Source organism: Osmia lignaria, chromosome 3 (genome assembly GCF_051020975.1).
Source record: "Osmia lignaria lignaria isolate PbOS001 chromosome 3, iyOsmLign1, whole genome shotgun sequence".
NCBI classification, from domain to species: Eukaryota; Metazoa; Arthropoda; class Insecta; order Hymenoptera; family Megachilidae; genus Osmia; species Osmia lignaria.
Window position 1 is genome coordinate 5,781,822 of NC_135034.1, and position 27,200 is coordinate 5,809,021.

The 27,200-nt window shown below is 39.8% G+C and overlaps 2 protein-coding genes across 5 annotated transcripts in view; one reads left to right on the forward strand and one right to left on the reverse strand.

The window, feature by feature from the left end:
- The window catches only part of LOC117605242 (phosrestin-2), a 117,059-nt gene extending 90,761 nt beyond the window's left edge, over nucleotides 1-26,298 (forward strand). For 3 of the 4 annotated variants that reach the window (XM_034326339.2, XM_034326340.2, XM_034326338.2), the window contains 9 exons: nucleotides 9,394-9,551; nucleotides 13,629-13,679; nucleotides 14,628-14,763; nucleotides 15,600-15,749; nucleotides 21,944-22,091; nucleotides 22,349-22,549; nucleotides 22,824-22,987; nucleotides 24,424-24,705; nucleotides 25,075-26,298. In XM_034326339.2, the coding sequence (XP_034182230.1) occupies nucleotides 9,394-9,551; nucleotides 13,629-13,679; nucleotides 14,628-14,763; nucleotides 15,600-15,749; nucleotides 21,944-22,091; nucleotides 22,349-22,549; nucleotides 22,824-22,987; nucleotides 24,424-24,705; nucleotides 25,075-25,374 (1,590 nt within the window). In that variant the 3' untranslated portion in view covers nucleotides 25,375-26,298. Of the gene's footprint in view, nucleotides 1-6,533; nucleotides 8,891-9,393; nucleotides 9,552-13,628; nucleotides 13,680-14,627; nucleotides 14,764-15,599; nucleotides 15,750-21,943; nucleotides 22,092-22,348; nucleotides 22,550-22,823; nucleotides 22,988-24,423; nucleotides 24,706-25,074 lie in introns of those variants that run through there. The other variant, XM_076693273.1, reaches the window with a different exon arrangement.
- LOC117605249 (sex-regulated protein janus-A) lies at nucleotides 15-26,862 on the reverse strand. The gene is made up of 4 exons (XM_034326349.2): nucleotides 26,733-26,862; nucleotides 26,435-26,605; nucleotides 364-491; nucleotides 15-129 (listed from the first exon to the last, which is right to left on the reverse strand). Exons 1-4 carry the CDS (start codon nucleotides 26,794-26,796, stop codon nucleotides 37-39), a joined length of 456 nt encoding a protein of 151 aa, XP_034182240.1. The 5' UTR covers nucleotides 26,797-26,862; the 3' UTR covers nucleotides 15-36.
- Between the last annotated feature and the right edge of the window lie 338 nt (nucleotides 26,863-27,200).

A 27,200-nucleotide genomic window follows, 5' to 3' on the forward strand; every position in this document is an offset into this window, starting at 1 on the left:
TAAATAATTGCTCGATGTAAAATCATTTTCTTCTTCTTAGTATCCTTCGTCTGAGCTGCTAATAGTGTAATCGGGAAATCTCTTTTCCAGTATACCGACTGTTACATCGTGATCAGCCTTTCCAAAGCCCTAAAACCGAAAGCAAACATATGTTATACATCGGATATTTGCTCATCTGTTCAATAAATAAATGGTATGGAGTATAGCAGGTTGTGTGCTGAAACAGATTTACATAGAGACAGGACAGGTGTCAAGTGTCTCACAAACTGGCGGGAGAAAATGATTAGTAGGAAAGAAAATGGTTAATCGATCAGATCGTCGAGGCGACGAAGTTCGTTAGAACGTGATAATTCGTTAGCTCACCTGAGAATATCCGTACACCTTGAGGATTCTCTCGTCAGGATCGTGCTCGATTCTTCCACCCCCTAAACATTTAGGCCTCAGCCCGGGAATCGATTGTAACTGCAACCCAGTCTCATCGAAAATGTCAGCTAAAACAAACATTTTATCTTACTAAAAGAAAGAAAAATATCCATATTGTAATGTAAACGGGTTAAAATGAAATTTTCTCTTTTACGATATTCTATTGAAGAACCCGTTTTTATTCCCTCGCTACAGACAAATCAATATTCCCTCTATCAGAAGCAGAAAAATGAAAGAAAATCTCGCAATGGTTTCCTTGACCAAAGGAAAGTTTATATTCATTTCCAGCGACGAAAAGAATTAGTCAAACGAACGTTAAAGTATATTATTACACTTTTACACGATTATAGAAATCATAGAGAAGGTCGTGTTTCCATGAATAATGAATTCATCCAATAAACTACGGGGTATGGATCGAACAAAGCTTTCGAATAACCAAATAAATCGAACGTTTACGCTGCATTAGTTGTGCATTCGATCGAAGCGTACGCTTCGTTTATAAATTCTACCTCGGATAAACTATACACGCTGCTTTTCCATTTTCAATCTATCCAAAAGGTATACGAACCTATCAATTGTCAAAAACACAACATTGTTGTAAAATCGATTCAGTTGTTGTCATCGATCTGACAAGATTTATCGAATAAATCATCCAGTACAATTCGGAATAAAAGAATTGATCGGTGGTGGTTTAAAGCTTGGTATTGCAATGTTTTCAAAAGCTTCATTTTTTTTTTTTTTTTTTACTTCTGTACCCTATCGCTTTTAATCGTTTTGATCATTTTTAAAATACAATTTCAACGTGACGAGGAGGGTGACAGGTGACTGGCACCACCAGTCTCTCGTGTTTCATTCGTCCACGACATTCCACCAGTCCATCGTGGTATCATACGTGATAGGTATCCAAAGAGTTAAGACTCGTACAAAGTTGCGAGCCTTGATATCGAGTCTGATTTCACGCAAAGGTCGTAGGATCGTTGCGAATTCGGTGTTTAACGCAGTTCGTGTGGTCGTGACGGGCTTTGTGCCAAGTTGAAACGCAAGGTGGTGCCGTGTTAACGTCGAAAACGTTATCCGCGCTTCGTTGCGATTCCTCCTTGAACAGAGAATCGAAACCGAATCTGGAAATTGACTGCAAAGCGGAAGCGTCGGCAAATTAAACCACCAGTATTGCAGAACGGTCTACGCGGTTTCTGTCACTGAATAAAAATCTGTGCGTTTTAAATAAATGATAGTCGTAAGAGGTTCTTCCTCGGCATTAATCTGCGCGATGAACGAACATGGTCGAAGGGTGTACCAATTATCGAGGAACGGTGAAGAGGCTGTCGTATGGAAAAGGTCGCGGGAAGTTAATTAGGGCGGCATAATCATTGTCCTCAAGTTCATTATCCCAACAGGGAGAGACGGTTAGCCGTGAAGGCGGATTACAGGGTGAAACAAGCATATCCTCGATGTGTTTGCGTAGATCCTCGAATTCCGGAAACGAAGGTTCGATGACCGGGGAAAATTTATTTTTCTACGATTTCATCTAGCTTTTTTCACCTTAAAAGCGAAAGTCGTTACGCGACTCCGCTCCCTTACCCTGTTTCGCACTTAGCGACTTACCCGATCGTGCTTTTAGTACCCACTGCGAGAGCGAGATGCTAGTTTCTCATCGATTTCTGGTAATTTCCAAGTTGTATCCCTCTTACCTTTGCCCGACAATGTTACACGGCTCTCATGGTGGCCTGTAAAGGTAACCGATGTATGTACACACAGAACGCAGCCTTTACTTTGCTGAAGATTTAAAGGGCGATCGCACGCCACTCAATTACAAGCGGTACGCTGACTACTTCCGGTCCGATTGGCCGAGCGACGATCGTGTAGCAGGAAACGAGAGATGCCTTTGTGAGGAGGACAGTCTTTCGAGTACGAGTCTTTGAGCTTGTTCTTTGAAACGGAAACGTTATCCGCTACCTTTCTCCTCTTTCTTCTTCGCTTTCATTTTATTTTCTTCCTTTGCAGGGAAACACGTTTCGATACACTTTCAACAGGTTAAACGAAGTTGAATTTCTCTAAGTAGTTGAATTATAAACTCGATGTTCGATGGTAGACGAAAAGGGGTAGTGTGTTAGAATGTTAACGTTAAAATTTCGATAATATCGAACTGATAAGGATCTCCTGAAACTTGTCAAGAATTTCAGCTATGTTTGTCTTCGAATTGTTGGAAAATTTGCAACAGAGAATATTAAACGTTCATCGGTAGACGCACGAATTTCCGGGTTTGAAGTTTCGACAAACGCGATCACGTCGACAGGTTATTCAATAATGTCTGTGTCTAGAGTTTCGAGGTTTACGATCGTCCGCCGACAAAAGGGGGTAATGAAATATACGTGGTAACAAATGAATCGCCAAGTTTCCAAGAAACTCACAGGAAATCGATGCTGTTCCCTCGACGTTTCCGCCCGATTTCGCCTCTAAAGTTTCGTACCGTAACGCGGCCAAAAGTTGGCCGGAAATTTCTCGCGAACTTTTCCTCGATTAATCGTCGATGAAAATACATTTTTTGCTCGTTTGAAAAATAAACTGGCAATTGACCTGTTATCGTATAAGCCCCAGTTAAACGCTGTAAATATTTTAGAGGATGTAACAATTTATTTTTCTTTTACCATGGGAAAAGCGGTGTCAGAGGGTTTAATATCAAACGATAAGCGAAACCCACGCAATATCGAATTGCTCTGACACATTGGAGCTTTTATTCGCAATGAAAAAGATATTTTCAAAAAAAAAAAAAAAAGAGTTGGGGTTTGCACGTTGTAAGAGCAATTAACCTTCTGTATAGGGGGGTTGAAAACGATCCAAAGCGATCAATTTCAAGCACTTTTCTTGAAAACGATGCAGAGACTCTCTTCTCAGGATCATTCGACAGATTATCCCAGATAAAAAGCGAGGTCGTGCCTAAACGTCGATCCCACGGTATTTCGGCCTATCGTTCGGAGAATCGATAATTGCCCATGACGAGAGCGAGGGTGAAAAGAATCCTGGCTGTGGTATAAAGCGATCTGGGGAAAAAAGAGCTCGCATAATATTTCCAGCTCGTATGAACGATACACTCGTACACGCGACCTCGAACTTTCCTAGACGCTTTCTTTTCTTAGCCTAAAACTTAGAAATTCCTCAAGTTCCACGAGATTCATCGAAATAAAGAATGACTTTTTGCACGAGAGAAGTGCGAAAGAGCTGGATAAAGTCCTTTGTCTCTGGACCCTAGAGCCTAGAATCTTTTCCACGTGGTTACTTTAGCCTTCCAATGGTTTACTTTTAGAACCGATAGAATCAGAATACCCCATAGTATTTCATACCGCTGAAAGGAACTGCCGGCATTAGGAACCGAACCCAAGTCTGACCCGCTACATCGTCAGTTCTTTGGTATCCCTACTTTTACGACTCTTTTTATTGGGTACAGGGCTCCACGATTCCGTATAACTGAAAGTGGTAGTTTCGGAAACCGTGTTTACTACAACCTTTTCATTAGGTGTAAAATATGTTGATACAGAGTGACGTTTTTCCTACGATATCTGTAATTTAAGAGGACGTTTTGTTTGATTAATAGAAATTCACGTTCGGATAAGCGGATTGTACCTCGAAATTTGGCTAGTTCGTTCGGGAGTTTACACAAGAGCTTTTACTCAGAATTTCCGGTAAAGTGGGTATAATCAGGGAGATAAAATGGAATAAAAATAACCTAGGTAGAAGAGATAAGTGATAGTGGTTTTTCGTCGTGAAAAATTGTTTCAGACATTTATTATTAGGTCGACCACTAGTAGACATAATTAGAAAGTATACTGATACACAAATTACACTGTAATTTATATAGCTCCTACGTCTTATTTTTACAACAGAAAACCATTAACGTGAAGTTAACGATTCAGTAAGGGATTGAACGAAAAACTGTAAATAAAGAATTCAATTGTAATCTGAAATCTTTTGAAACAAAGTTGCTAAAAACTTTGCGAACAGTGTAAAAGAAATACAGTTATGAATGATTAATGATCAATTCGATGAAAAAGACAGGTCAGCAGGGAAAAGAGACTAGCACGTTAGGCAAACACGCTTCAACAAGTAGAAATACGCGAGGAATGTACGCGCGAAAGCGAGTAAGCAATCGAACAGCTAGATATTTCGCATCATAACAGCGAGTAGAAGACGACAGGTGCCTGGACGCCTGCGTCTGTTCGCTCAGTAGTCGGCGAGCCGTGCTAGACGTCGCACGTCTGACGCATCGTTGAGTTATACTACTTGCGCGCGACTCCCGCGGTCGCGTTTAGAGAAAAACAACATTTTCCTATCGAATTACCGTTTCTATCGATTACTAAAAATCAACTGCGATAATTCACGAACACTTTCTGTGAATTTCGAATAAATTTAACAATTTATATTCAGAATTGTCCAAAGAAATTGATTAAGAAAAAAATCGAAATTCTGAATTAATAAAAAGGAATCGTATCGAGGTTCTGATTTGTTGGAGTTGATACCGAAGAACGTGAACATTGAAAATTGTGTGTTGATCGAAGTGATTCACCGGAAACCTGTTCTAGCATAAAGGTGAACACAGTGTCGTAAAGACATTTGCGTTTGTTTATGGTCTCAGTTGTGATCTGGCAATTCGCGTGGCGTGTACAGTGCTCGTAAGTAAAACCAGCCAGTACACCAGCTCTGTCTGGTGTTATTCACCAGGGAATTGGGGTGGAAATTTCGAATCGTATCGTTGTTAATCTTCGATGATAATAAATAATGATTTGAATGGAGCTTTCGAAAACATGTATGGGAAACGGTGTCCTAATAAGGGTTCAATATTTTTTATTTGCAATGAAAATAAAGAAATATGCGATTGAAAAGCTTTAAACCATATTTACGTGGGTCAGCCACGAAGGTGTTAATATAATAAGGAAATTCCAGTTCTAGTGTTCTTAAACAGGGATGAGAGGCTAAAATTGGTTAAGATATAGCGTGGAACAAGTTCGTTCGAACGCACCTGTTCCACGGTTCAGGAAAGACAGGTAATTCTCGAAGGCTTTCCATTATTCAACGTGTTGTTAGAGCCAGCCCGGGCTAAAACTAAGCATCTTAATCTTGGGGGTTTCGTTGACGGTATACGGACAGGAATAATTTTGATTATAAATGAGTTAAAGTAAATTTTCGCGGTGATACACGAAGGGAGATTATTTAAATTAGAAAAGAGGAATTAAATTTCCGGTGCTGGATTTCTTTCAGCTCTGTGATCAGTTCATTTGATAAAAGAAGAATATGAAGATTCGAGAAAGAGACACAATTGGAAGGAGTTTAACTTGGATAAATATCGAATATTTGTTAAACCTTCTGTTCCTTTGTGTCAAGGTTCTCTTGGGGACCTTGAATCTTCTGCGAGAACCACAAAAAGCAATATTGAACGTTCTTTAATATTTTTAAAACTTCGTATCTCCTTCTCTTCGGTTTTTATCTCTTCGGTGATCAAACATTCCCATGGTAACACACTAAGATTTATGGTGCTTTCACTTTTAAAATTTTAAACTATTCCCTCGGTCGTGTTCTCGGGATTTTTATTCGCTTGGAATTACAAAAGGAAAGAGATACGAAAAACTTGCATACGAAATGATCGAAGAACCCGTCGAATACTGGTAGCAGGAAGCGTCTCTACTGGTAAGTCGCTCATGAAAGATGGATGAGTATCGTGGCTTATAGAATTTTCCTATGGTCGAAAAATCAACTGGGCGTGTCTTCGAAAATTTATCTCCCTCGAGGTTTCAACATACGGGGAATAATTTATCCCTCCATCTTCTAAAACGGATCCTACACGTACCACTGCTATTTCAGAAGTTCCTAATCTCCAGAGACGTGACTGCGAATTAACTCACGATTAACTCTAATACCTTTGAACGAAATTCCGCTCATTTTTCATCCTAACGCAAATACGACTTCATTAACGCTCTGAGTTTAATATAAACATATTAAATAAACAAGTAACTCGAGAACGCCCCTAAGGTGAAATTTCATCCTACTACTGCACGATAGCATGACTTAAGTTTTAGTATAACTCCGAACGTCGTACTGAAAATTTATATATGATTTGTAGAACGATATTTCAGTTTTCTTCCAAAGATCCGTAATCTATTAATTACAACTTAATTACTCGAGGGATAATTAACGGACTAGTGTGAGAACGCGTTCACCTGACAATCGGTTAATCAAGATAGGCTTTCGTGTCCGATTACACCTGGTATTACGTGTTCTTACGCAAAGGACAATATAATAACGGCTTACAATTAACGAACTGTATCATCAGGTTTACGCAACGTTCGTTTACTCGTAATCCAATGACGAATGGCATGTTACCTTCGCACACGGACACGTATGCTTTCAATTTTTCTTTCGTACCTTTCGCTCACGATTCACATCGCTTCTTTATTTTTCCCTTCAATTTTCCGACCTGTTATTCTCGATGTTGAAACTAGCCTAGAGGGTAAACAGAGAGACGAACAGGTGTCGGACAATTAAATCAGTGCAACCGCGACTGTCGATTTCCGCAAACTCACAGATTGCCCTCGCTTATACCGGAACACGAAAATATCTCGTTTTCCTCGTGGCTTCCATAGTTCTCATCGAAATTTTTAAACGAAAAGCTTTCACCTTAAAAAAAAGTGCAAAAGGTAGAAAATGAAAAGAATCTAAAATTAAATTAAAACGATCACTGTCTGAAACTAATTTTGAATAATTTTACTCGTTTATAAGTAATGTCGTCTGGTCGATGCCGTAGAAAAATTGAAAATGAAGATGAATTATAGCGTGAAGTAATCATGACTGACAGGTAGATAATCGGATACGTCTAGACGTGCAAAAACAAATTCCGACACGAAAGGAGTTGGTGTTCGCCATGCTACATTGAATTTCACACCCTTATTTTATGCTAGCAGGGCGTGAAGAAATTCGTAGTAGATTATCCGACCTAATCCTTGAAATAAAAAATGAAATTCAAGCTAGAAAGAATACGTGATGTATTAGCCAGTTATTAATTCCCCAACTGAAACTTTCCATCTGTTAATTAGAATTCCCTCTAACTTCTTTTATTTTCGATTATACAATTACTTTACATTCAAGGCATCAATCATTAATAAACCCCCTCACAGTTGTTCATTTATTAAAGTACTATTATAAATTCGGTACACCCGATAACCTTTGGCTCTTGAATGCATTAAACGAAAACAACTTCGGGTTCGAAGTTTTAATAGAACCTTCTAAGGAAGTTGGTTAATTTTTCCCGTGCAAATGAGAATTAAATCAGAGACCTTTGAACTTTACCGCCCTCCCGTTACGTTTCGCACAATAATGTAAAATTCATGCTGGAGCAATTAAAAAATGAATCAACTTACCGATTCCATTAAAGATATTACGTACGCTACTTGGCTGTCACAAAAGGGAAGTCGGGAATAAACAACGAAAGTCTGCCGGAAGGGAAAGCACGATCGTGATACGTGATATCAAATGGCAGTCTGAAACCCCTTATTTTCTCGGGTATGAAAAGTGTTTCGGGACTTGGAGGGATATTAGAGGTACGTCCGGAAAATGGATATCGATACGATATTTCCAGAACGTCGTATTACTTCCGGAAACGTTCAATAAGTAGGCATAATCAGGAGACTGGGAAACAGCATCCTTTCAGAAGTTTGAATTTGCAATCCTTTTTTTTTTCTTTTCTATAAGTCAGAGAAGATCTTATTAGGTCGACGATCGACCGGCGTTCAAGTAACTTCTCATCGACGATTAAGAGAGGGAATTTATTCCGCTAGACAGCCTTCGACCTTTCTGACTTGTCACGAGGGATGAAAACTGGGAGAAAGAAAATCTGGAATTGTATATGGAACAGCGTGGTTATGATTAATATCTTGGCCCTCCGATTCAATCACGTAGTTCAAACAATCCATCCATTTCCGATTCTGGACGTGTAGCTTTTTCGTAGCCTTAGGTCACCGTTTCCAACAAATTCATTTATTTACACGTTGATTGCCAATACAGCGCGAGCGCGTTAGAAAATCAGGAAACTAAATCCTGGCAATCAAAGTGTTAATAATCTCGTACGATAGTTTGCCTTTGGCAACGAACGGGTTAAATTGAATTTGTTCGCCATCGGGTAACCGTGTATTGGTCAAAAAGAAAATTTATAGCCAAGCGAATGGCAACCTGGTCGCGATGCGACAAAACATGCAATTACCGATGAACGAGGGAAGCCGAAAGTTCGGCTGAAAACTATCGAGAAGTGTCAAACTATTCGGTGACTGTTTTGTGCGTGGTTTTCTATTGTTTCCTGGGCCTTTGCGGCCACCGCGAAAAGATCAAGGAGGAGATGGCCGAAGAGGAGAGACACGCGGAACCGGAAGCAACCGGTGCAACGTCCGATTCCACCGAACATCGAGTACCTCTTTATCCTATTACGGTATGGAACATGATGAACCCCCGTTATATTAGACGCGTTAAATCGAAAACTGGCACGATCGTTATTATATTAATTGGCGAGCTAGCAAGGTTAATTGAAAAATGAGACGATGATATTCTGAATAATTGCAATCACAGCGCGTGTCTGATTATACGCGGTCTTTTTTCACTGCGGCAGTCGACGCGTTAACAACCCTGTCCTCCGACCAACGACATTCTATTTAATGCGGTTAGGTAAAAAGTCAATTTGATTGACATTTTCTGTGAGAATGAACATTTTAAATTTTCCATATAAAAAATAAAAATGAAATGATCGTTATTAGATTCATTATACAAGAAAAAAATGTGAGCACAGATTTTATCAGAATTTAATTGAAACATTCAAATCTATGTACATAAATTTTTCTACGAACTGAATGAAATGCTAAAATATGTGCATATACAGACTGCAATATATTAATCGATATTTACAATTGTAAATAACCGTGTTCCGTTTGATCATAGGTGGAAAGTAAAGGGAAGGATAACGAGGGGACAGAAGATGAGGCGAAGGACCAAAAGGTTGAGGAAAAAGATAGGATCGTATCGGAAAACCAAGCCCAGAGATTACAACAGACCCAATCGTTGCCGCATCTGCAACCCACCGACACGCAAGTGGACAGGTGAGCACGCAATTTGTTCTGTAAGCTATATCGGCCGATAATATCGGCGACATCCAAGCCATAAAGGATCTCATGGCTTTTCTAACAATTTACGATCGTAACCACGCCCATTCTAGTCGTGTGTCAACGCGAAACACGTGGAAAATGCGGTAATGGCCGTGGAGAAATCGCGAACAGACAAAAAAGAAAACAGGCACTGTCCGTATCATTAGGCTAATTGCAAAGCTCGAACTCTGTCTTTTTCGTGTTTCGTATCCACTTTTGATGGACGTGGTTAGTTTTTATTTCTGAAGAGAAAAACAAGATCCAAGCTCGTTCGGTATAAAGGAATATCCTAAGCTTTTCTTGGCACGCTTGCTAAGATTTTTTATAACGAAAAGGGAGATCGTGTTTAAAAATTATACGATGCATGAATAACAAAAGAATTCAAAAGTTGAATTATAACAATTAATTTGATGAAACGAATAAAAGAATAAATCCGCTTTCCATGAAAATCCGAAAACCTTTCTATACGAGGAAAGGGAGGCAGGTGTTCGTTAACTGAGTTAATTAATTTGCGCGGCTATTTTCCTCCGGCTAGGAAAGCGGATCTGTGCAGGGCACAGGAAAACCCGGTTTGTACGAATGGACTTTGATTCGGCATAAATTTGATTTAACGAGGAATACGATCTCCAACGACACGTGTTTTGATCACGAAATTTCCTCGCTCCGTTATCGAGAGTTCCGTTTGAAATTCGAACACGAAGCCTGTGAAATTCGCCGTTTTGCCTTCAAAGTCGAATTGGATCCTGATCCTTTTGCTACAAGAACTATTATGATAGTCGTAAATTAACCAACTATTTCATTTATACTCGAAGTGACAAAGCAAATGTTTCATGTAATAAGCATACCATAAAACACCATCAGCGTTTCATCCGTAAATTAATTGCACCGGAGAAAAGCTCGTTCGTTAAATTTTAACGCAAGCAAGCTGTAATAAGAGAACGCTATGATAAATTTTCATCATCGTTCATCGTTAAACCGTTTCGAATATTCGTCCGGTAAATTTCCTTCGATCAAGATGTTTCTCACGATCAGCAGATTTGCTTTATTCGTTGGTTCGAATAAACAACAGAGCGAAGAACGATGGCGAACTGCGAGTCCGCAACAGATGGTCTGTGAACGACCATAAGATTCGAGAGATACGCGACTGATTAATTACGACCAGCTAATTAATTCACACTCAGACAGTCGAAGGGCCGATCCCACTAGTCGACGAGCAAATTGAAACTTGGCAAACGTGGTAGGAAATTTTCCTTGTAGTATAGAAAGGTTCGAATGGATTTTATCTACCAGCGACATTTGATCTTGCAAAGAAAATGAATCGTGACGAAATAAACAATAACCGTGATCCCCTATAAATACCGGGAATCCGTCCGGAAAGTCGACGACGCACGGTATCGGATATTTCATTAATTTTCCTCTATCAACTTATCTTACTTTCATGTGAAATATCTTTTCACATTTTTCCTGCTTTAAATAAATGTTTGAAAGTAGATGCTACATAATTTACCGTTCTAAAGGTAAAACACAATGTACGGCAATAAAATTGCTAAATAACATCTTTACTTTGTAACTCGACAATATTTTCCTCCCATCATTATTCTTGTCTTAACTTTTACGCCTTGATAGGTAATCTTAACAAGAAAAGCCTCTCAACAAGAGTCAACGAAGGTATTATATTTAAGACCAAACCTATTGTTCAGCATTTCATTCACTCTCGATTCTCTGCGAGTCATTAATTCGTTTCCCCTAATTAATCTATTTCATTAGTCTCGTAGCTTCGCCGTTTTCAAAGTAGCCTGCCAATTTAACGCGTTAAACGCTGCAATGAAAACAAACGTGTGCGTTAAGAAAAGCTATAATTATATAATAGTTATTCATTTAACAATTAAAATTTTCCACTCACCGCGTTACGAAATTGATACAGTTCTATTTAGAATTTTCTTTGAAAAATAATGCGAAGCGTACATTTACAACAAAAAAAGCAATCGACAATCGTTGAGAAAATATTATGGCAACAATTCGATAAATAAAAGGTAAATTGGTGAATCCGATTTAGTCGGAAATTTATTCAGCTTCATCGTCATTGCATTTATTATATGCACGAACGGCGACGTAACCGTGCGATATTATTTTTCGTTTATCCGTAAACAGCGTGGAAATATTTTCATTTAATTTATCGAGCTATCCTACGAACCGTAAAGAAACGTTTAATGAAAATCAGCATCGAAATAATGACGAACAGATATTAACGTTGCAATTAATGAGTTATACATTCGAAGAAAGAAACAAAGTCCTCTCTCGGAATGGAATCGTTAACGAAACGATGTTTCGCTGATCAATTAGTACCTTTACACTAATTGCATCGCGTGTAATTTGATATCGCATCCCGGGTATCATTGCAGCGTAGAGATACGAGCATTCATCGATGCAAATATCAAACTCGCGTTCAACAATTCACAAACGAGCGTCATTGTTGGGAACAATGGAAAAACCACGAACAACTGCGAGCTCGTTTGCGAAATTATACGATGTATCCGTTAATTGATAAAAATTGGAAGGGCGTACAGGTAGTAATGGGTCGCGAAGATTCTCTAACGAACAAATTGAAAACTTGATTTAAAGTCCTACCCGTGTCGCATCTGTTTTATCCACGCACCCTCTACTTTTCTTTTTCGATTACTTTTCCACCTACTCGTATGAACGTGCTCGTAGATGAGACCCGGATATTTATGGTTATGTTGCGTAAATCCACGGAGGGCGTATATCCTGGCAGCGTTCGCGCGAACGTGCGAAACAACCTCCGACAACATTTTTTACCTTGTCTTCAGCTGGCTACGTTGAAGGTTTCATTATCCTTCTCTGTTCTCGGCTGTATCGCATTCTCCTCGATGGTAGAAACGGTAAAGTACAGCTAATCTCCTCCGGACACTTGAAATTATTTTCAAACTACTGTTTCAAGAGTTCGAAGAGTACTTATCGAAGAGTTTGTCGCGAAACTTTGTCGAAGGAACTTGTTAACAGGTTGGCTGTTATGAAGGGATACCGGAGACCTCGCATTATACGTAACTGGGTAATTAAATAAAAGGAAAGAAAAACAGAAGTTTACGAAGCGTTACGTGCTATTTAATTAGCGGAAGATACAGAGCTTAACCGTAGCTCGAATTTTCAACGGGAATTCGTGTTTAACCGAGACATTCGTCGCGTGGATAAAAGGAAACGTAACGGGAAATCCTTGACCCGATATCATCGTTCGCGAACTCCATGGATTTCCCAGCAAAAGAAAACGAACCCTCTTCGAAGCCTCCAATCATCTTTTTTTTCCCTTTACGACTAGTTATTAGTTTTCCGAAACAGCCAAGCTTGGCTATAATTCGTCCTCCCCTCGTCTTCCTTTTTCTCCTTCTTTTCAAGACAATCACTATACAGGACCGGCGCGTTTATTCCCCTTATAAATTTCACCAGATGCCGCCCAACGCGATATTTATTCGCTTGTTTCCTTGACGCGAACGATGCACGATAAAGCAGAAAACGAACGAGTGATTTGAAGTAGATAGATGATGGAAAAGGTAGCCACGTTTGTTAGGTGGTATCGTTATCGTAAAAAATAACGACAGTCATTGGCCCTTGAAATAAAAGTCGGGCCCTTAATGGGCGAAGGAAGTGAATGGTAACAGGGTGGGTGAAAATGGGCCAGAACGATCGTCGGTCGGAAAAATTCAAAAGGCTTTAATGTATTCCATTCTCGATCAATCGCGTCGCGTTACTGTGACGACTTCTTGAATAAATCATAACCGTCAGACGGAAGAGGAGAGTTTGCGAGGCTGACCGAACCCGAAAAATACGATCGAACAGTTTTACTCTGGCATAAAAAGGGCTGTTCGAAGGTGAACCCAAGGGTTGGTTCACAATATCGGAATCTCGTTTCCGATTCCCCCTGGTCAAAGATCGTTTACGACCAGAGAACTGTTCCGTGAGCAAACGAGGAATAGAATTCAATTCCCTGTTGAAGAATCGTAATTTCTTTTATTTCAGAAAAGTGGAGATCACGATCGACAACGCGTCAGACTCCATCAGTAGTCAAAGGTAATTATAAACACTTTTTATTAGAATATTTATGATCATCTATTTCGAGATGTAGAAAAAATATTGATCGAAAGGAAAGTTGTGTACCTCGCGGAGGTGGAACATCCCCCCGTTTGGTAGGAAAACGCGGCTGAGAGAAAGTTTCTCGAGCGAGTGGGCAATGGTTACGCGACAACGAACCTCGTTACGATCATCTCCGGAAGTATAAACAAACGTGGCTGTTAAACAAGCGGAAAAAGAACCTCGCCACCAGTGGTCCGTTACGTCATCAAACTCTAACGAACTCGGATAACCGAAAGATATCCATCTTCTTTCCTCGTGCGGTGAAACTTTTTCTTGGAATTACATTCAATTTTTATAATTTCAAGAAAGCTTTCCGCTGTTCACTTTCGTTCCTCGTTACGCATTCTAAACAAAATAACTCCTCGCGTAGTGGATTTAAAACACTTTCAAAGTTATCCCAGTTTTTATCCCAGTGAAAATTTTCGTTGAAACGTTGAAGGATCGTTTCTCGAAGGACAGGATTCACGCTGGAATAGCGGTAACTGTCGATGCAGTCGGTGTGATGGGCAAACAGATCTCGCATACTCGTGTCTGATAATTTAGCAACGATGAGAAGAGCGGGGAGGCTTAGTCCTCCATGTCCCCGAGAGAAATGCATTCAGAGCAACGTAACAGGCTGCGGTTTCGGATTAAACCGTTGAATAAATATCCGGTGCCGCATCGATCAGCGATGTCGTGATTGTCCGTGTTGCTAACAGTGATCGATAGGATTATTAACAGCGTCCTTCTAATCACACAGGGCTGCCATGAAAATGATCAAAGCGTCCCTTTGTGTCTCGTATTTTCTCCGTATAAAACGACGAGGCTTCGATTGATCTTCTTTTACGAAAGATCTTTAATCCGTTCGAGATCAGGTTTTGATAGATGATTTTTTTTCTTCCACAGGGTATACAAGAAGTCGTCGCCAAACAACAAACTGACGCTTTATTTGGCGAGCAGAGATTTGATAGTGAGCGAGTCGAGGATCGACAAACTGCAGGGCGTGCTGTTGGTTGACCCTGACTACTTGCAAGACAAAAGGGTGAGTTAACGCTTTGCCGCCGCAGTAGTAACAGCCACGTATAGTCAGCCATAACCACAGTCTTGTTAACCCATTAACTACCAAATTTTTATTTAACATTTTATTTAATATAATCCTATTGCAAGTGATAAAAAAAATATATACACATTGAAATCCCCATTTGGGGATCGCGGTAGCAAATGGGTTAATTTCGTCTTACTGCTGAACTTTTCAAATACCTTCACTTTTTCTCAAGAATTATTGCGAGAAAAGCTGCCGTGTCCAAAGAATATTTTCATAAAGTCGCCGGTGTCTTGTTAGATCTTTCAGAGGAAGTTAAAGTGTTCTACGGTTACCTTCTGCAGCTGCGCGTCAAAAGAATAACAGCTTCCACGAGAAAACTTTCAAGCTTTTTTTCGTATTTTCACGTCCGCAAGAACTCGGAGAATGTTTTTGTTTTTTTTTTTTTTTTAAACGTTGACACACTTTCGAAAGCAATTTAATTCAACAAACCGATCTAATTCAACGAAGCATCGTCGATTATTCGAATCATCCTGAATTTTCTCGATTTCCAAATCAGTAAATTCGAAGAAAAAAGCTTCTTCGTGTAACTGACAAGGTCGTTACGTAAAAATATTCTCCGTCAAATCGAAAAATTATACCATCCGGAAAACTTGACTAAGGGACTGTCAATTGGCTCGATGAATTTCATTATCGAAGCATCGAATAATTCCACATTCGACCGGAAGGTATAATGAATGCGGAGAATCGAGATAATATCCATGAAACGCTAACGAACCCGGACGTAATTATTTGCTTTCCTATTTACTAATTAGCCGTCGCGTTGAATGTTTCAGGTGTACGGGCAAATCACGTTGACTTTTCGATACGGTCGAGAGGATGAAGAGGTAATGGGACTGAAATTCTGCAACGAGGCTGTTATGTGCCTAGCTCAATTGTACCCACCGTTTTCTGGCTCTGATCACCAGGAGACCACACCTTTGCAGGTCTGTATACCTAATCAACCCTTTGACTGCGCCTTTGCTTGTTGTACCACCGAGAAACCACGCTTCAAATGAACTGTTTAACCTTCGAACACTGGTACCAGATTAATCGTGACCCAGTTCATTAAAATTTTATATCAAAAAATTTACGAGTTACATGCTCGAGGAGGAAATCTGAAATTTGTCAATTTGAAGAACGTGTGCTTGCTTTTCTTCTTCTCCTTCTTGTTTGCCTTTCGTTCAGAAGAAAGGTTTAATCGACCGCGAAACCGGAAGAAGCACTCAGACAAACAGGCGTTTTTCTGTGAAACCAGGGAGAAATTTTATAGCCTTCTTCTGTATCCATGAGAGAAATCAACCCTTTGTCTCGGTAACATTTTAGTTTTAACCATACGCTTCGTAATTCATCGAATCCATAGTCGATTTTCGATGCAAACAACGGGAAGGTTAATATTTGCATAGACGTTCGAAATTAACCGAGCTGGTATCAATTTCATTTCCGCAGAGAAGGTATAACATGCGATCGGCTCGTTACAGCGGTCAGCTAACCGTGTAAGTTTCGAACGAACAAGGCGTTAAGGGAACTGATAGATCGTTGATCCGTTCGGAAATGAGGCATTAAGCTTATGAAATACGGGACGCGTGTTATATAGGTCGTAAGCCTCGTAACTGATACGCGCCGCGTCACCGAACAACCTGCATCGAACCGTTCCGATAGCAACACCCTCATCTCTCTCTTCCTTCTCCTGCAACATTCTACACTAGCTGCTTCTAAAAGCTTCCATCAAACCTCTAACGTACACCTACGAGTATAATTTTTATCTATATCTCTCATTATCATGCGATGTAAAAGAGGTGAAACGTAAAAAGATCAACCCTTTGTTCTTTAACCCTTTCGCTAGCAAAGGTGATTATAGTCGTTCGACGAAACGATTTTCATTTCCTCCAGGTTGTTTATTCCTTTAATTTATTTCTTTTAATCTTGGATTTACCACCTCGATTGCCTTCAGAAGGTTTAATTAACAATCGCCTTGATTCTTGCGTGAAAGAACGGCCGTGATTCGTTTATCGGGAAAGCAAAGCTCATTACTGGGATTCGAAGGGATTGTTCCGCAACCACCGAACGCGATCAATTGCGGAAAGGATCGTAATTTCGCAGATAAATCGTCGGGATACTGTCCAAGCGTCTACGGTAAGCATTAAGAACACGGAAATCTCGGTGTGTACGAAACGGGAACGTGAGTAATTGAAATGGATGGAAGTTAGAATCTGGCGAGAGTACTTCTATGAACGTTCGTTTTACGAGCAGAATGGAAAAGGAGCCACGGGGGGTGGTTGCGAGGTAAAAAGCCTTCAGGAACTGCGACAAAACGTAACCAAGGTGTCCGAACAAGGTAGAGAAAGAAAGAAACGACCCTCCACGGGCAAACAACTCGTAAACTCCGACGATCCTCTGGCAATAGGAACAATCCAGGAAATATGAATGGAATTTCGAGCGGGGAAAACTTAATTCCGTCGTTGAGACGAATGAAAATCGATCGAGACGACTAAGAATCCTGGATGTTATTCAATAGAAGGCGAAACATTGCAATAAGACCTGGTCGCAACGGTTCTCTCGTCTGGACGAGATGGAAATAAAGGTTACGCAACGATAACAAGAAACTCCTCCTTGGCTAGCTATTTTTTCCCCTCGAATTCTTCGGCTTCTAAAATCATCTTGGAACACTTGTCGTTTCCTCTAGCTTCGCTCATCGTTGCGCGAATTTACGTAACGACCAGAGAACGCGTCTCTTTGAATTTATCAGAGCAAGGAAAAGACTCGTTGGTGGAACGTTTCGGTAATTGAAACGGAGAACGGCGCAGACATCGACTCGAAAATTGCGAAGGATAACAACTTGGCGGAATGATAATCGTCGGGTAAGAAGTAGTTGCTTTATCGTTGGAAAGATAATCTTATGAAACGACGTTGTTCAATATTTGTCTCGGAACGTCGAGTCTTATTGATCGTATCGACTTGTCTATACTACTGGGAGTTATACAGAAATTTATCTAATCGTTTTGAATTCACAGAACGATCGTGTTTGAAGTGACACAGTTGTAGAATAATTGATCCTTAAGGGTAATGTTTTTTGAGGAATTACTTAACCCTTTATGTACTTGAGAAAGAGAAAAATCCAAGTGCAAGTAATAAAGTACGAATAAACAACGTTCGTCAATCAAGATCCTGCAGGAATTGGCTGATGGTTACACCAGGATAGCCTTGACACTGACCCTGACCTGCAGTCAGGTCGCCCAGTGCAACCTGGAAATTATTTATCAGTCTTCTCCCTTTTCCTGGATATTTCACGCCACCTACGGCGGCTACGCGATAGATTATTCATTTCATCGATGAATTGCAATCGATATAGGATAATCTTTACCCAAGAATTCTTCCATATTCCCATGTTTTTCATTATGTATCGAGTTTACAAGTTCTCACTTAAAACTCTTCGGAATTCAAAGGCTTGTTAATTAAATAGTCATTAAAATAAGAAAGTCTATTAACAAACTCATCTGCATCCAGAGTGGAAATTCACGGTAAAAGAAACTCCTGATTCGATGTTACCTCGTCGATGGGGTATCTCTTCACCTGTCCTACTTTTATTTCCGTCATGAGTTGCTTTCCATGAAATGGAGAGGAGAAAATATAAGGTATTAGAAAAATAGTTCAAGGCTTTAGAAAATGAGGATCTAGAGCGACTTTGAAATATTCCAACGAGAATTCTTTAAATTCAATATGCAAATGATTAAGATTTAAAAATTAAGATTTCCGTTGTAACTTATCTACCTTTTTTCTTCTCAAATACTCTGTATACGTGAGAACTCGTATCCTCGTCGCAGTTATTCGATAGCCGTCGATGGACGCGAAATTCTTCCAATAGAAACGTCATATCTCGCGAGGCAAACTGGAGTAAATCAATTCTGTCATGACACGACATGATTTTCATCCTGTTTTCCCTATCGTCTTTTATACGGTAGATATGCAATTGCAACATGGAGAATTTTTTAACCATCAGCAAGTTCGTTGTATCCGATGCGTTAACAAACCTATCGACTGATTATTTCGATTTAATGGTACCAAGTTAATTGGTAACCGTAGAGGATTCGTTTTTCTTCTAAAAGGATTTCGAATCGCGCAGCGTGACGCAAACAGGTTCGATCCTGTGCACCGAATGACCCTGGCCTCTATATCCTGAACGCAACATCTCCCTGTGGCAAATGTTGCCTGAATATGCTATCTAATTTTACGAAGAAAGGATTTAAATGGAAGAGAATAAAACGAACACTTCCTCGAGGAGGAAGGATAAGGAGATTCTTATTCCGACAAATAGAACTTCGAAACGGAGAAAACGGAGACTAACGGGGAAGGTTTCGCCTTTCTCTTTGAATAGGTCCTTTAATGCGTCGTCAAATAATCATTTTCTGCCATTTCTTCGAACGCTGTTATTGTAAAAATAAAAATTTCAATATTTCATCCTCGTAGGGATCGTTATATGTGTTTCAGGACTCTGAGGGAATAAAAATCACCCGGGAAACTTACATAAACATGAAAGAGCGCAAGTTTTTCTCTTCGACACCTTTTCCCATATTTTGAATCGCATTCCTAATCGATCAACCGTGTCGAAGATAAAAGTCGAACACGCCTCTTGAATTCGAAATTCTTCGAAACCTTTCCAGGTTTGATACGAGGATTCGTGCGTTGACTGTTTCACTCGAGGCAGAAGAAACGAGTTAACGATGACCGGAACTTTGGGATTCTTAAGCTGGCGCGAAACTTGCCCACTCACGAGATATCAGAACGTATCGTTGAAAGTTTCGTCGCAGAAACTTTCTCCGATACTTTGCCCGCCATTTAGCGTCCGATCAGATGTTTGCCTTAAACAACCGTAAAATGTCCGTTCGCAGTTCCCTACAAAAGTTTGTCCAACTTTGCGTTTACGCTGTCCTAACATTGTATTTCGAAGCAGAAACGATGAAAGCTTTTAAACGAAGTGCTAGGTCCACTGGATTGTTGCGTACGTTTTGGAGCGAGCGAAGTTTTCCGATTTTAAAACAATTGAAATTCAGGAAAAATATTTGCCATATACGGCAATCGTGTATGTTGGTTTGTAACGATCAGTAGCGATCGGATGGCGAAAGAAAGGTGAAAAATCCAATAAACGAAGAACGGCATCTTCTCCCGAACGACCCTTCAACGTCTCCTCCTCGTCCCTTTCTCATCTTTTTATGCCATCAAAGGCAACGTGTTCGGGTCGTAAAGGTATCGAGTATAAATCTTACGCATCGTTGGTCGCGCCTATCTTCAAAGAATATTTCTTAATAGAAAAAGATCTCGTGCACCTGCACGAATAAATCCCTTTGAAACGCACCGTTCGCCTTCACGTTTTCTTTTCTTCTTTTTCCTTTTTATTTTCGTCGGCTAGTTTCCAAGGATTAAACAGCAACGTGAGCGTCCAATTTCCGCGATATTCGCGGTTCTTTTCGTGCTCTTCTAGGACTCGCTAAAAACGGCGCGAAAGGATTTTCTCCGCGAATTTATTAGAGCGGAACTGAAAATTCTCCACTTGCGAAATATCAAGATTTTCTACTACCCATTCCGAACACTTACACTTAAGGTGTTGATAAAATGAACACAAGGCGTATGAATATTTTCCATAAATTAAATATAATCTCTTTTTACAATGTTGATTTACCAGAAGGTAGAACGTTACAACAGAATCGAACGTTTCCAACAAACGTGTCACAGGAAAAACATTGATACGAAACTACAACTCAGTGTTCTGTTTACCACGAGAATGAATAGAGCTTTTCACGCAGTATATCTATTGAACATTTTTCAACGCGTTACGATTCTGTTCAACTAAACTGACGTATACACGCGGATGTACAACAATACGGTATCTCGACAATGCTTGACACTTAGCTGCGCGATAAGCCTGGACAAGCATCCTTTTGCAATACAAAAGCGATACGTGACACAGGGAATAATTCATAACGTGATTTGTAGCCAGGGAAGAAGGCAACGCTTCGACCAATCTTCGATTTTCTCTCGTAACGTGTTTCCATTTTATCCTCGATTAAATTACGGTTGTACAATATTTTCTCCATGATTTCGTTGGATATTATTGTTGGACACACCAGCTGCTATTCTGCTAATTGGAAATTGATAATATCGGGGAACGGAATCGTTCAATGGGGGTGAACGAAAAGCCAATTGTATCGATAAGGCAAATCTCTATATCCATAATGGAGATGGCGTGCAAAATCACTAACGGTGATTTATCACAGTTATCGTGATCGTGATTTTCTTATCTTGGATGATTGCTCTTCGTAATTCTTCAATTTTTTTTATAAAATGCTTCAATATAGAGCGTTCTATATAAAGAACGTTCTAGTTAGTCATAAGTTTTGGCTAGTCAAAGGTTACCAGTTAATTACGGATTTTATGAGTGATGAAAAATCACGAATCACTGTGAAAAATGATCGTGATTAGGAACGAACGTGATCGAATCACTCGTGATTCACAAGTAGCAGTTCTAGCCATCACTAATCCATAAGCTTTATAGTTTCTCGCATCCATGCAGAAATTACACGTCCAATCCTATGGATCTAAAGATCATTTCATGCCCATTTAGAGATACCAGCTTATGCAAAAGCAGTACGGTTGATTGAGTTATTACAGATTGACAGATCGACTCACGGAAATTTGTACCTGTTGACCGGTCGATAGAGGATTTACAGACAAATTAGCGACCAAGATTACACCTATCTACACTGAATGTTAATTAACAGTGGTTTCGATGTACGTGTCGCGGGATATCGAGCGACCAAATCAAACTAAGTAGTCGAGGTTTCCATTCGAAACGACAATTTCACGAAACGTTCAAGGGTTTCTCAGATTTCTCCTCGTCCTCAAATAACGTTCTTTTGTATTCCGAGAATAAAAAGAGGAAATGATCGAAAAGGAGCCGCTTCGAATCGAGCACCCTTGTTTCTCCTCTCCCTCGATTTCTTCGTGAATTCTTATAATAAGGTAAAGTCCCTCAAGTGGAGCACCCCGATTTTTATTATCATTACTGGTATAAAAATATTAATCGAGTCACGTCTGTGAACTCCTGAATAATGTTTTAATAAAACACTCTGTTCTGCCTGTTCAGGAGGCGTTAGTGAAGAGATTGGGTTCGAACGCTCACGCGTTCACCATGGAAATCACGTCTTTAGCACCCCCATCGGTGCAATTGGTGCCGGCGAAGGAATACAATGGGGCACCTATAGGTACCAGCTACGACGTCAGAGCTTACGTGGGTGAGTAAGTGGAATCGATGCTAATTTACACAGAATTTCTTAGTCGAAGGTGGATCACTCGGTTGGTAACCATTCAAATTTAATCTTACACTGTATTTTCAATGTTTCAAAGAGCTTCGTTTGATAATTAGAATACCTAGGACCGCTTTAAATTTCAAGAACCTTTCACCTCCGATATTCGTCTCATAGAAATTCTGTAAACAACTTCACAGTCAGCTATTGAACTTCGTTATTGTACACGACACGTGAAAATTTAGCCGAACGAGCAGACGAGAAATTGCATCGGAAAACGACCGTCAGAATGGGTATCCGTGTAATACAACGAACCTCGAAACCACCATTACCAGACACCGGGGTCTACAGCGTTCCAGTATCCGGCAGCCCGTTCCTTGCTTCTAGAAGTCAAGCTTGCAAAACGAGAGTCACGTTCGCTGAGAACGAAATCGCGGAAGACGAAGGTAAGCTCTTTTTTCCAAAGTTATCCTTAGAATGTAGATTCGAAGTTTTCCGAGGAAGATAAAAATTTGTCGAAGAAAATACGGAAACATCCAGCCAGGTGGATCAACGAAAAAGCATTTTAGACTGTTTTAAAATTCATTCATACTCCTCGTCGCTTATGTTCCAAATCCAATTTTAACCCAGAAAACAGATCTCGTCCTTGGTCGTAAGTCCTTGCAACTACTCCAGGACACCGTACAGATTGTTGCAATTTATCGAACGTCTGATTTTCAGAGAATGCGGCACCGCACGCTGCAGTGGAAAAACCTTTTCTATTGAGCGACGGGCGCGTGGGTTTGGAAGCCAAACTGGACCGTGCGATTTATGCCCACGGAGATTCAATCGCGGTTCACGTCAACGTCAATAACAACAGCAGTAAATCCGTGAGAAGGATCAAGGTGGGTTCTATCTTTTATCGCGAAACCAATCCCATGGGCGCAGTATATTGCTTTCCAAAGTTGAACGATCAAATGTTATGCGACAACTTTAACTGTGTAAATCTAATATTTGACGGTACGGGTGTAATTGTTAAAAGTAAAGGACAGGGCAGTTGTGATTAAATAGCCGAGATACTCTAATCAGCGAACACATCTAACAAGGGGAACTACCCAAGTGTTACACTCACTTATTAATGAAACTTTGCCAACTTGTAGAGCTCGTCGAGCTGAACACGCCTATACCCCGTTTTGTGGGTAGACGACTAATTGTTTAAAAGATATTAATAAATAAAGTTAGTTACTACTTACATTGAGAAGTATGACAGACTCACACATACAACTCGCAATCTAGAGATGCACGGTTTAAATCCTTGATTCCCAACATTTTTTTTTTTTTTAATGATAATTTGTCTCTTTTTGAATAACTATTACATAAAAATTATCATTAAAAAAAAAAATTTTTTTTTGGGAACCAAGGATTTGAACCGAGGACCTTCAAATTATAAGTCACGGATCTGCTCCGTGGTTAAACACATGACTCGTAATCTAAAGGCTCTCGGTTCAAATCCTGGGCCCCCGTTTTTTTTTTTTTTTTTTTTTTTTTCTATAATGATAATTTTTATGTAATAATTATTCAAAAGGAGACAAATTATGATTTTAAAAAAAAGATGTTGGGAACCAAGGATTTGAATGATGGATCTCTAGATTGCGAGTTGTATGTGTGAGTCTGTCATACTTCTCAATGTAAGTAGTAACTAACTGTAATTGTTAATATCTTTCAAACAATTAACCGTCTACCCCCAAAAGAAGGTATAGGCGTGTTCAGCTCGACGAGCTCTACAAGCTGGCAAAGTTTCATTAATAAGCGAGTGTAACACTTGGGTAGTTCTCCTTGTAAGCAATTCGTTCGGAGCACCAGCACCCACGATCTCGTAGGGTATTAAAGCCGCGAGAAATTTAATTCTCCGTACATGCTCGTGTAATCCAGCTACGTATCATGCTTAAAGGAGAACCGGAAACGTTGCGGCTCTATCTTGACTTAACTATCGCGTTTCTCAATCTTTCGCGAAGAAACTTCGTGAGAAGTTGAGATTACTCTTGTGATTTTATAAAAGGATAATAAATGTAATTAATCGAACTCTCCTCGCATCCAGTTTTCCAATTCGTTTGTTACACCGTACGTTGTCGACAAAGCGTCTCGAAAATTCGATGAAACGAAACTAATCCTCGAGTTAAGGTGGCTTAAAGTTACGGCCGCAACGAACTGAAACAAAGTGTAAACTTTTGTGTACAGAGGACGAGTTCGAAATCCTTGATACGGCTAATTGAATCGCACCGTTTCCCTAGAAGTTGCTCGGTACACGGTGAAGCTGATTAGACTTCCGATTGTTTCGCAGGTGTTCATCGTACAACACGTAGACGTGTGCATGTTCAGCAACGGGAAGTTCAAGAACGTGGTGGCTTTGTTGTCGTCGCGAGAAGGCTGCCCGATAGGTCCTGGCTCGTCGTTGCAGAAAAGCTACACCCTCAGACCAATAAGAGGTTCGACGAAAAATTGGATCGCTTTGGAGGACAGCTACATGAAAGCAGGAGCTACATTGGCTTCGACTGTCGTTTGCCCTGGAAATGGTCCAGAAGACAGAAACGTCTTCGCGATATACGTTTCGTATTACGTAAAGGTAATCCCTTTCAGGGAAAGTGAACAAAAACGACCAGCAATCAGTAACAGACTATCCGGATCGCTTGAAATTCCCGATAAAAACGTGAAATTTAAATTTGAATGTATTCTTAGTAATCCAGTCCCCTCTTCTTGGCCGTGAATAACTTAGAAGGGGAGCATACGACCTTTAGAACAACGATCCGGTCCAAACTTAGCACGATTATAGGGAAGCCCAAAAGTATTATAATAACTTTGCGCGTCTCTCCCATAATAAAGGGGAAATTCATGTTTATAGGACTATAGTCTACAACTCTGATATAAAAATGATCATTTCTTTCAACTCTACATGATGAAGTAATCAATCTTCATTACGCTCTCCCTTTCACAGGTGAAGCTGTTGATCTCAGGAATGGGTGGCGAGGTGTCCCTTAAATTACCGTTCACGTTGATGCACAGCAACACAGACTCGGAGTTAGTAGGATTTCCATCTCCGATCAGAGAGCCAGGAAAGCTATCAGCTAATTATGGAAGAACCTGTGAGGAAATCACCGACAATCTAGAGAAACCGGAAGATAACGGGCACAAGTACAAGGGTAGTAAATTGGAGCCAATTAAGGAGAAACTGAAAGAATCGAGGGACATCGACGTGGATCTAATAGAACACTGCGAAGAGGGTGACAGCACCTGAGGGCAGGTGCAAGCGACCGAAACATCATCGACAAAGAACAATGAAGTAAAAAACGTGAAGAACACGAACCACAAAAACTGCAAATTGGGCTTTGATATACAAAGAGCTTGGTGTTGCTTTAGGAGAGCTTCTTAGTAACGGGGGAAGATACAGAACGCATAGAAAAATACCTATGGTGTTTCCCTTTTATCGTGAAAGAATAAGAAGTCGAGATGTTTAATAACTGGTGCAATAGAGAAAGAAAAGAGAACATTGGTGGAAACGTATGACTTTTAAAACAAAATTTGTAATTCTTATTTAATTATTTACAAAAATTTATTCTTAACGTTTTGCCACAGGGTCATCAGTGACTGGCACCTCAAATTTAATGCTTAACTTTTATCTTTAATGAATATTACTTTACTGTAGTAGTCAATATGTTACTGAACTGAATTAAGCACGTTTCTCTGGAAAAATTGGTTTACAATTAACTTCAGTAATTGCAAATACAGCTACAATTTCTGCAGTTCCTATCACCCTATTTCTAAGATGAAAGTCATACTGCCCTTCTAACAATTTGCAGAGCAAACTCATATTTCATGACATAATGTAAAACTTATCCCATCCACACGCTTAAAATCAATCATAAACATTGATCAAGAGGATTGAACATTCCAAAATCTATTTTTTTAGCTGAAAAATGTCTATTATTATCAAACCTGATTCTTACTTATTTTGAAATAAATGTATCAAGTAATTAAATACATAAAAATGTTATACCTTTTAGGATAAGTTAATGGAGCAGGTGTCTTTGATGGTAATCAATGCCTAAACTGTGTACTTACTTCATTGTATATGCACACTCATGCATACAGGTGTAAAACTGTACAGACTATATCTTTATCATTGTAAATAGAATATGACTGTATTAGGGTATGTGTGAAACTCTAGCCTAATGCTATGTAACTTCTAAATAATTTACAACTAAATAAAATTTTTGTGTAAAATATTGCTGTAAAACATAATTTGCCCTTATGAATAATAAGAGAATATCAAGTATATAAAATCCAAATGTACTCACAATGCCATTGTGATCTCGCATAACCTCTAACAATGGTTTTGCTAACATTATTCGTGTCATCGTGAACTTGAATTAAAATATATTTAAATCTTCCATGTCCATCAATATCCACATCAGGCACTTTGTCTAATAATTGCGACATCCTACCCAATCGTCTACTATCTGACAATGCTGCGAAAAAAACATAATTTTTAATACCACATAACCTCCTTCTAAATCTTTTTGGCATTAACTATTCTTTTTTTACCAATAAGATATCATATGGGGTCGGTTAAGGACCGGTATTTTCTATAAATACCTTGGAAAAATATATGTCGGCTTTTCAACGCTTTGATTCCAAAATTCTCGAATCTTATAGCCATGTATATACAGTGACTACAGATATAAAAGAATACATTTTAGATCTCGAAGAGTATCGCTTCTAGGGGTCCCAGATACCCCACGGTGCGTTTTACGGGACTCTATCTATATACCGACCTGATAGCATATTGGGGTGTTTGGGACCCCGACGACTGTACATACCGATATATCATCCTGGGGTGTTCAGGGCCCCGATGCAACCCCGATTTTGGGGTGTTAAAGACCCCTAAGCATGGGTAATTTTCTTTGGATACCGATATTATGGCATCCGGGGTGTCAGCAACCCCGGTGACTCTCCGCGCACCGTCCTAATATTATCTTGGGGCTTCAGGGACCCCGGCGACTCTGCGCACCGACATAATATCATCTGGGGTATCGAGGACCCCGGCGACATACTACGCACCGA

Coding starts and splice junctions, on each gene's coding strand:
- LOC117605249 (XM_034326349.2), bottom strand. CDS start 26,796: ATGGCTATAAGATTCGAGAATTTTGGAATCAAAGCGTTGAAAAGCCGA. Junction 492..26,434: donor TGCGAGATCACAATGGCATT/GTGAGTACATTT, acceptor TGTTTGTTTTAG/CTGACATTTTCGATGAGACT. Junction 130..363: donor AGGTGTACGGATATTCTCAG/GTGAGCTAACGA, acceptor TTTCGGTTTTAG/GGCTTTGGAAAGGCTGATCA.